At 43.4% G+C, this 10,293-nt stretch overlaps 1 protein-coding gene across 4 annotated transcripts in view; it reads left to right on the top strand.

The window, feature by feature from the left end:
* Positions 1-2,309: 2,309 nt before the first annotated feature.
* Positions 2,310-10,293, top strand: part of PRKD3 (protein kinase D3) — a 37,883-nt gene continuing 29,899 nt past the window's right edge. Inside the window, exons 1-3 of one of the 4 annotated variants that reach the window (XM_061471083.1) lie at positions 2,310-2,444; positions 5,207-5,402; positions 5,902-6,235. In XM_061471083.1, coding sequence (XP_061327067.1) covers positions 5,945-6,235 — 291 coding nt within the window. In that variant the 5' untranslated portion in view covers positions 2,310-2,444; positions 5,207-5,402; positions 5,902-5,944. Of the gene's footprint in view, positions 2,445-2,998; positions 3,217-5,206; positions 6,236-10,293 lie in introns of those variants that run through there. The other 3 variants (XM_061471081.1, XM_061471084.1, XM_061471080.1) reach the window with 3 other exon arrangements.

Genomic DNA, 10,293 nt, shown 5'->3' with positions numbered 1-10,293 from the left:
CCAAATGCAATTTGTCTATACAGACTTAGTGGTCCATACAGAACAAGCCCCATTTTTTATAAAATCAAATACATACAATAAAAGTTACCCCTATTTCCTGGTATCCTGTAAGAGAGAGAGCAACTTGTAAAGTGCAGCCAGCTTCAGCAGAGCAAGCTCTGAGCTGTGAAAACAAGCTAACCATCTGAGGGCATGATGTGAGCCCAGAAAGGAGCTGGAGAACTTTGATGAAATCCACAGGAAATCGCTAATTACAGTGGTCACAAACATACACCAGAATTCTCACTCTGTTGGTTGGTGCAGGAAGGGCTAATGCTGCCATGCTGCTGCGCTATAGAGTCACACAGTGGCAGTTGTGCAGATGCACAGATGTTTGTTCTGCTCTATACATAGATACTGAAGTGCAGAGCTGCTTTCAGATGTGTTTTACTCAAGAGATCTTTACAATCAGAGCAGTGTCCAGATGCTTCAGAAGTATTTCTTTAGTAAGAAGCACTGCTGCACAGATGCTTATATCAACTTGCTTTGTTTTGGCTGATGCTTTCCTGTGTTCTGTAATAAATTGTTTTTTACTAATCCATCTCCTGTTCTAATTTCTGAAAAAGCAGCTATGATGGCTTAGGGCAGCAAATTAAATGGCACCAACCCTATTGGACGGTATAAAGCTGAGCTCTTTGCAAACTATAATCGTTGCCCAGTGACTGTGGTAATACCTAATACCCATCTGGTGTCATCCATAAACAGCTATTTATTAGGGCTGTTGCTCAGAATGTGAGAAGCTTGCTGCACTTTAAATGCTCTGGAGTATGACTTCTTGCTGTGCTAAACATCAAAAAACATGTTTATGGAGGCAAGCTTGATGTTTACAGTGGTGGCGTGTGGGAGTCCCACTTTAGAGGGAAAAGGAAACGAAGATTGCTCAGTTATCTAGTGCAGAGCTTTGGCAAGAACACCCTCTATTCATGGAATAGCCTTCATTAAAAAGTCCCAGGGTGTTTTTAGCATTCAAAACCAGTTAAAGGCAGAATCGACCATTAACTGCTACAGTTTTAGTTTAAAGTAGTTCCAGATTTCAACCAGAAGTTGCAGGCTAATTATTTATCAAATAAACTGGCTCCAGTCAGAACTTGGGTACATTCTGTATCAGCTGTGCTCTGTAAAGGCTTGATGCAAAATAGGGTCAAGTAAGCGGAAAGCCTCCACTCAGCTTCAGTGGGTTTTAAGCCAGGCCTCAGGAGCACAAGATGAAGGAAATGAATAACGTACGTTACAAACAGCGCTGTAAATGACAAAGCACTAATCTGCTCCTCCATCTGCGTCTTGCTGAACTAAGAATTAGAAGCCTTTTAATTTTTGTTGACAGTTTGCCTTTTCCAAGTGTTTTAGGTCTAGTGTATGTTTAAACTTCACTCACTTCTCATGGTAGTGGAGACATGTGTGCAGACACTGAACCCAAATTCAAGGATTATGGGATGTCTTTTAACAGGGAGCTCTCTGGCTGGACGGATGTTACAAAGACAGCTTTGCCTTGTGACTGGTTTTATTTAGCACTTTTGCTAAAAGGTTTTGGAGAGTATCTTGCGTGAGGAGATTGGCTGATGATGGAAGAGTGGCATTGTTAACGCGAAGCAGAAGGGCAGGGTTCGTGTGAAGAGCACTAACGGAGAGCTGAACCATAGCAGCACATGGGGACAGCCCCAAGGGTTGCCGAACTCCTGCGGGCAGCTCCAGGCTCATTGGCGGGGCTGGCGGGCACGCTGCTCCCTCGCAGCCACCGGGTCAGAGCGGCCATGCCCAAGACCAACGTGATGCTGTGACACACTATGTCAAGTATTTCCTGTGCAGAGATGAAGGGCCCCGTCCGAGGCCCTGAGGGGATCCCCGCGGGGCCGCGCTGCGCCACGCACGCCCCGGGGAGGTGAACCGAAAGAGGCGCAGGATGGGCCCGGAGCTCTGCCTGAGGTACAGCGGGCAGGGCGGAGGAGCTGTCGCAACTCGAGGCACAGCGGCGGATGCGAACTGACGCGGACCCAGGTTTTGACACGGCTGGAGCCCGCGGGGGCCGGGAGGCGCGGGCGGCGGTGGGGCGCCGGCGGCAAAATGGAGAGCGCTGAACCGGCGCCGCCCCGCCGTCCCGTTAGAGGCGCAAAGCGGCTCCACCACGGGCAACAAAACTAACGGAAACTCTCTCTGGCAGCCCTACGCATGCGCCGCTGCTCTAGATGAGCCCCTCCCGGCGGGACTCGCCGGGACTCGTAGTTCGCCTGAGCGCGGCTCCACGGGTGAGAGCGCGGCAGCGGGACTACAGCTCCCGTCACCTCCCGCGCGGCAGCCCGTCCCGGGCGGCTCTGGTGTGTGTGGGCAGCTGGAGGGCTTGAGCGGCGGGGGAGATGTGCGCGGGGCAGCTCCGGCCCGGGGGCAGCGGGCGTCTGGCGGGGCCGCAGGTGAGGACGGCGGGGCGCGAGTGCCGCCAGCGCTGGGGCCGGGGATCTGCGCACGGTGCGGGGGGAGTAGGGGCCGGGCCCGCCACGGCGGGGAAGGGCGGAGGCGGGTTCGGAAAGTTCCTGCCGCGGCGGGAGCGGCGGCGCCGCCGCCGAACCCCGGTGAGGGCCCTACCCCTGGGGCTGTGAGGGGAGACCCGCGGCCGCCACTGCCCCCCGCGGGGGGGAAGCGCCGTCGTGGCGGCAGCTCCGCCCTGTCGCAGGGGTGCTCTGGGGTGGGGGTGACGGGCCGAGGCCACATCATCTCCGGAGAGCGGCGCCGCGGGGAGCTGTGCCGGCGGGGCGGGCCGCCCAGCGGGGATTTAAACCTGGGAGGGACGGGACGGGGCTGCGTGACTCTCGACAGGCAGGACGCGTCCCCGCCGTTCCTCCATCGGTCCCGCCCGCGCCGTGGTGGCAGGGAGGCCGCTCGCAGACCCAGTCTGGCACCTGCGGGGGGGGGGGGGGGGGGCGGGATCAGGCGGGAACCGGGGAAGGGGGCAGTTCCCGGGAGGGAGGGTAATAGAGCGAGAGAAGCCGCTGGGAGCGCGGCTCGGAGCCCGTGCCTCGTGTAGCGCGGGGAACGGAGGGCGAGTGAAGTGCCAGATGTTGGAGAAGCTGCCTGAAAGCTGCTTGGTTTGGGAGCAGCCCCAAAAGGAAGGGGAGAGTCAGCACTTATGCGGCGAGAGCAGCCTGGAAAGCATAGCTCCGAGTGGTGCGGCAGGGCGGGGGTCAGGTGGGCTCCCTTCCTAGCCCGTGTGCCTCTGCTTTTTCAGGTGTAGGGATTGTATATGTATCTGAGTACAGTCGTAGGATTGAATATTAACTTTGGTATTTGATGTTCAAAATCAGTTTGTTTAGTGGAGGTGTCCCTGCCCCTGGCGGGGGGGTTGGAAGTAGATGATCTTAAGGTCCTTTCCAACCCTAACTATTCTATGACTACAAAGTGAGCAGTTTCTATGGTCTTCCTCTCTTAGAAAGATCCATTCTTTCCTATCACGTAGTAAAAGTAAACTGCATAAAAGGCTTATATGCAAATACTCTTGGTATAAAAGACTTTATAAATGCAAATGCATCACGCTTTTGGTAAATATAATTAACATTCTCATTAGGCAGCTGTAGGTGAGCTTTCACAGCATGTTTTCACTGGCTAAATTAAACTTACTTAGTATACCCATTAATTTTTTCACATTATGTAGGTTTTCAGTTTTCTTTTATGTTGGTTAGGTGTTATTGTTTTTTAAATTCAGATGCCTGAGGGTTTGTGTTTACTGCCTCTAGTATCTGTGAGAAGTGAGGGAGAGAAGATCAGTATGTGGAAAGCAAAAATAAGTCATCTTCAAGCACAGCTGAAGGCACTGTAAAGCTGTTCTCTTGAGAAAGATGCTTCAGTGTTGCTGTCCTTAATCTTCGTATTTATGACATTCATCTGTATGGTGTTGAGTGTGTTCTTTGAAGCAGAATTTGACTTTGGTAAATGTCCATCAACTCTTGAGTATTTGAAGACAACTGTTTGTGGATACCTGTGCTTAAAATCCAGAAGGTGTCAATTTGTTCTCACTTCTGAAGTTAGGAATTTTTATCACAGAACCAGAGGCTTATTTTCCTTCCAGTACTGCAGTTTGTGTATCTCCCTTTCCTTACCTACTTTTAGAATGCAGTGGTAGTGCAGTTTTGAGTTATTATACTGGTCAATAGCAGGAGTGTGTAATTTATTAAATGGACTGTTTACTAGTTATCAGCTTTATTTCTAGTAAGGACGGTTTATATTGTGTGTGATAAACTGTGGCATTTCTTTGCTAACATTTCACTTAATTTTAGTAATACTCTTTCTGAGATTTTTTATTTATTTTCATGTAAGAGAAGGAAAAACTATGTGAGCTTATTGATTTATTGATGAATTATTATTTATGGATCTATGCTCCTTTAAAACCTGTTAGTGATACATAGTATCTACTGCCTTGAGCTTCTTTTGCTTTTATGGGTAACGTTTTCTGTGAAGAGCTTACATGGGGAATCTAAAAATGATTCTTTTCAAGCATTTCAGTTACTCATGCGAAGCTTAAAATCAGGTAGCACAGCATCTTGTGACAAGTATTTTGAACTTATGGAATGATTTATTTTAAAAGGTTGTAGGCAGATTTACTCTTTTAATCAGACATCTGAGCAGTAAATTATTTCCTCTCTCCCCTTTCTCCCTCCCCAGAACCAGTTCTCTCTCTCACTGCTGTGCATATCTTGCTGCAGTTAGAGCTTGTCCATGTGTTCTTCAGTTGTCTTGAATAAAAGCATTAAAATGGTTCACTGAGGACATGCTACGTAGAGTTTGTTTTGAGGTTTGATGTTACGATTTTTGGACATTTCAATGCATTTAATAAATTTCTCTCCCTTCCCATCAGCTTCTCAGTATATACCTGCAGAGCAGAGCTGTGGTCTACTCCCTCCCCCTTTTTTTTTCACTTAACTGTTAAGTGCTTTGCACTGCTAAATCACTGCTAATTAAAAGATGTGGTAACGTGTTGGGAAGTGTTAGTCTGACTTGGCTTGTGTATCATACAGTGGGAAAACACTTAAATTCAAGTTACAAGTGCAAACTGTTACTAACATAACATACTTGAGTACAAGGAATTGGTGATCCTACTGACTCGAAGTAGAGTGGTTATGACGTTGCTGTACAGTTTTATGCATTTCGTGTGAAATAACAGCTTCAACCTTTTCCCCTACAGGCAGAGTACAACGTTTCAAAATGCTGGAGATTATCTGGGTGAAGCTAGAGATTACATTGAATGTGACTGTGTCTTCAGACATTCTGCGTCTGCGTTTCATGAGCTAAAGTATTTTATAAAAATGAAATCGGATGCCTTTGCGAATCTCCATGTTAACTGTGTCCCGTGAAGTCAGAGAAGACTTTCTGAAGGAGGAGTAGGTTCATCACATACATGGACTTCTATTGTTGCATTTTTTTCTGTATTTTATTTTGAAAGGCTGTCTACGTGAAGATGAGTCTGCATTTAAGATGTGATCTGTGGAATTAGGTGAACAAGAATACTTTTAATGAGCTGCCAACATTTATTTCCATCTGTGTTTCCAGCTTTTTTTTTTTTAATACATAAAAATGAAAGACAAATATAAAGCAGCAGAGCTGATGTATTTCTGCGAGGCCTTTATGTAAGCCTCCATTGTCTGGATGTGGTGCTAAAGGACAGGCAATCTGCTCTTGATCAGCTGATTGTAACTGCAAAGAGATAACCTTTAATTTAACGTAACTTGCAGCTGAAATTATTTTATTCTTTGGCTTGCGCAGAATGAAAGGGAAAATTAAGTTTTGCTGGTCAGTGGTGTTTTACTGAATTAAGAAAGGGAAAATTACATTACCCTTGTTCTCATTTCAAACCAAGAACTGACAACATATTTTTCTTAGAATTTGACTACTAGGGAGATCTCGGCAGAGTAAAGCAAGTCAGATGTCAGCAAACGACTCTTCTCCCCCATCCTTACAGAAGTTTTCCCCACCAACGTGTCATGCTGCTGCACCACAAACCCCAACTTTGTCTTCAAGTCCCCAGTCGGGGCTCTCCAGTCGACTCTCCAATGGCAGTTTCAGTACCCAGAGCCTCACCAACTCCCGAGGCTCTATGCATGGGGTCTCCTTCCTTCTGCAGATTGGTCTCACTCGAGAGACTGTCACCATTGAAGCTCAGGACCTGTCCCTCTCTGCTGTTAAAGACCTTGTGTGCTCTATAGTTTACCAGAAGGTATGGTATAACACTGCCATGTTCTGCTGATGGCAACAGTTGTTTTGTAACAGGCTGCTTAGTAATAACAGTGTGTGACTGGAATATGCCAAGAAGTTTTGTACGGTGACAGATACACATGTTAGATGCTTGCAGTTATGCACAAAGACATTTTCTAACTCCCAAGATATGTAAAAGAAGACCTTCCTGTTACTTTCTTGCTTGTGACAGCTAGTAAAAGATGTAGTAGTGATTTTTTTGCAAGAATTAGTTTTCACAATATGAAGAACATGTTTTTTCCCTTCAGTGATTTTCACTGCTATCTTAGGTTTTTACTTGCTATTATTAAGGAGCATTCTTGGAACCTTATAGCCAGCTATAATGAAAGGACCAGTTGTGGCTACAGAAACATGCTGCAAGATCCTAGCTTTTCTTTCTGTTTCTAGTTAATAATTAAAACCTCCACCAACAGCTAATGCTGTAGTTTTTTTCCATATAATGAATGCATGCATTACTCTTTCACGAGAGAACTGTTATTGGCATAGTTTCTATTAAGAGGGAGTTGACCAAGAAATAAAAAACCTGGTAGCATGCTTTTCAGATGTATCTTTGTTGAGCTGTTGCAGGTTCTGACTCCTTAGGAAGGAAATAACATTGGTCTTGCGGTTTTTGCATCCAAATTTTATCTTTTGTTAGGTTATGTATTTTAGACCTTACTAAGCAATCTGAAAAGCAGTTAACATTATTTCATAACCTAATTAAAAAATAATTACTTTTTTCCCCTCAAGGCCAGGGGTGGATGAGAGGGAGGGAGTGAAAGGTAGTTTTATTTTGTAGGGAATTGTTTTCTCCATGTCTTTTGTTGTTGTGATTGCTGTTTATAGGTGATCAGTTTTATTAGATGATTCTTCTTTACATAATGGCTTGAAAGAGCATGAATGCAAACATTATGTGAGCTCTCATTTGCATATGCTTGTGTATTTTTTTCCCCCACCTCAGAACTTACTGCATCTTTATTTTACAAACTAGCTGGCAAGCAAGCTGATTTCATAATAACTTTGTGGGCTAGCAAAACACAGTTCAGCATGTTAGTTTCAGAAAAGACAAGTTATTTGGGTCAAGTTTTTTGTTTTTTTGTCTCTGTACCATGCATGTTAGGTGCACTGTTTTGCAGCCATTTTAGGGACAGCTTTTTCTTTCTGCATCAACTTTTTCTCTTTGCATCTGCATATTTCCTGTCTTCTTAAAGAAAGATGAAAACATTGATGCTTATTTTTCTTTTTCCTTTCTGTTCTTTTGGCAGGCTCATCTAAAAGTTTAACTTCAGTGCCTGTTATAGCTCAAGAAATACCTTATATACTGAGCCTTAATGTACTGCAGACTTGATGAGGATTTCAGGATCAGTTGTCCTCTTTTGTCTGGCTTTGATTCAGTGTATGCTGTCCTGTGGCTGATGCTACCAGTAAATGATTGCTCAGTGAGAACATGTTTGCAGGCAGCAAACTGATCAGGAAACAACCTTGTGTGTAGTGGATTCCTCTTTCATAAGTAGTTTTGCAGCCAGTGCACAAATGGCAATATCCTCCCTCCGCCCTCTATTTGACAGCAGCAATAAGTCCTGCCTGAACTTCTTTTTCCAGAAAAATAACTTTATATGTAGCCTTTTTTTTTTTCCCCAGAGGAAATTAATCAGCTGGGAGGAAAACAATCTAGCAAAAACCTGTGTTGGGGAGCAGTTTAGTACTGTGTAATAAATGAGTACTGTGTAATAAATGAGTACTGTGTTTACCTAATGTGTTTTCACAGCTCTTTCTCTATTGGTAGTCTTGCTGTACTGTTGATGGTCAGTTGTGCTTCCTGATTCAGACACTGCTGTTGCATGTAGTTTGTTCAGGTTTTGCAGAAGGCTAATTAAAATTAGCATCAGAAGAACTGAAACTAAAGAGGCATGTGTCTGCAAGGAGAGCAAGATGAGTAATGCAAATATTTGATGTGTCTTTTAGCTCTGCTAAAACCTAAATGTGAGCAGAGGAGCAAAAACTTTTTTCGTGTTTACAGTTAAATTTGGGGAGCTATGTTGGGGGCGTTGTGTATTGGTATGCTTAATAGAAGTCCTCAGGAAACACAAGTTTTAGATTGAGACTGTAACTATGAGTCTTCTGAAGCATCTATCTTCTCTGTTCATTCCTTATCCCAGTTGCCGTATATTAAAGTACCACACATACAGTTCTCAGGGGGAGTCTGAAGATGAACTAAAGCATGAACAGAAATGACTGCTGCTGGAATAGAGTGTGTTTAGAAGCAGAAAAATATGTAGCATAAGTTGCAGACAGACAGTGTGTGGCCTTGCACAGTGATCAGATATTTCAGAGGCAAGTTCATAATCCTGTTTCATGTTTAAATGCTGGTTCTTCATTCCTCACATGAGAGGACATGAAGTAGAACATAGGGTTTACTGGCTTAAAACTAGAAACTCTTGTGTGGTGATGCTCCACTGCCTGCAGACTGTGAATTATGTGGTGCAGGTTACTATAAATGCTTTACTCTAGCTTATTTATTTTGTTCTAGCTAAACTAATAGCTGTAAATTAAAAACTTGTGGTTGTTCAGTGCTATTACTTGTATAGTATTGGTACCTGCAAGATTTGTTGTAACTTGGTCTGAAACTTTACTTTCATTATTCTGAAACTGCCCTGATCGGCCTTTTTCATCTACAAACCTGTCCTTCATCTTGTTCGTTTTCAGTCATACTCTGCATCCTTCCTTTTGGCTTTTTCTCAAGTGCTTTTCTGCATTTTGCTTTCCTACCTTAGGATGCTTGCTTGAAATTCTTGCAGTCCTTTCAAACCGTTGGCTTCTCTTTGACTTGGGTACTGACATGCTGTTTACGCGTACACTCTGTTTCTTAATCTCCCAAACTCGTTTTCCTTTTAATACTTCACTGAACTCAACCCAATGATCACCACTTAGCAAAGTCAAAGGGATATTTCTTAAGTCTTACTGATTAATAAGCCTTTCTCAGATTTTTCTTCTGTATTTTCATAACATAGTCGTCTCATATGTTTTAAATTTAAAGGAAAATAAAAGACAAGCCAAAATTATTTTCTCACTCTCTTCCTCTTCTTTCTCTTCCCTTATATATTTCTAATTTTCATTCCTGTTTGATGAACGTGTTTCCTCTCTGTTTATCTTTTTTTTCTCGTCAAACTTGATTCAACATGGTATTTTATAGTCTATTTTGTGTCTTGTTTAGTTTGCTTCCAACAGATACTGGGCCTTCTGTGGCCTACCAGTTTCAGGGTTGCTCTCCAACCTTCTTCACAAACACTTTTTACAATTCTGCTATTGCTGAGCTCTTCCATGTGTCGTATGTTGGTTTTTAAATCCTTTCTTAAAAGTAGTCTCAAAATTGTGTTGCTTATGTGCAGGCATGAAACGCTTATCTAGCAACTCTTGATTTCATTTGGGTTCTGGTAACTTTAGTGTGTTTGGTGTCTTTGCTTTTACTAGCAGTAATATTTTTGTTGTTTTTTCTTCATCCTAATATGATCACTCTCAACTGTGCACGGAATTGGCTATCAACACCAAATTTATGATTGTAAAATTTCTGCTTGATTACTGGCTTGCTTTGTGCTTCTTATTTTTTGGCTGTTTTTTCCATGTTGGTTTTTTTTGGGTCATCTGTCTTTTTGTAGGCAATGAATGTCTTTAAGGTGTCATTTTTTACCTTAAATACTTTCTCCTCTCTCAACAGTACTTATGCTTTCTTAGTAGTCTTGATTCCCTGGTTGTTTCCCCCCACATTATGCTGTTTGATTTGCCTGAATTCAGGCGTTAATCTGTCGATAGTCACTTACATGGATACTGAACATGTACACGCTCACATTTATTTCTTTATGACTGTGTAAGTTGTTCAGAACACAATCACTTAAGTATAGCTGTGTTTAAAAAGGGTTAAATTTTGCATATTGTAGCTGCTTGTGCATCTTTCTGCTATTTCTGTAGTTTCATATGTTCATCATTTTTGCAAGTGTTGTAGTCCTGGTACTGAATAATCTGAAGAATTTGAATAATCTGAAT

This window comes from Pezoporus flaviventris, unplaced genomic scaffold (genome assembly GCF_033815535.1).
Source record: "Pezoporus flaviventris isolate CSIRO_AGI_PZ_B2104156 unplaced genomic scaffold, CSIRO_AGI_Pfla_v1 ptg000066l, whole genome shotgun sequence".
Classification (NCBI taxonomy): Eukaryota; Metazoa; Chordata; class Aves; order Psittaciformes; family Psittacidae; genus Pezoporus; species Pezoporus flaviventris.
Note: the sequence above shows the minus strand (reverse complement) of the source record. Positions and strands in the feature narration are given on the sequence as shown.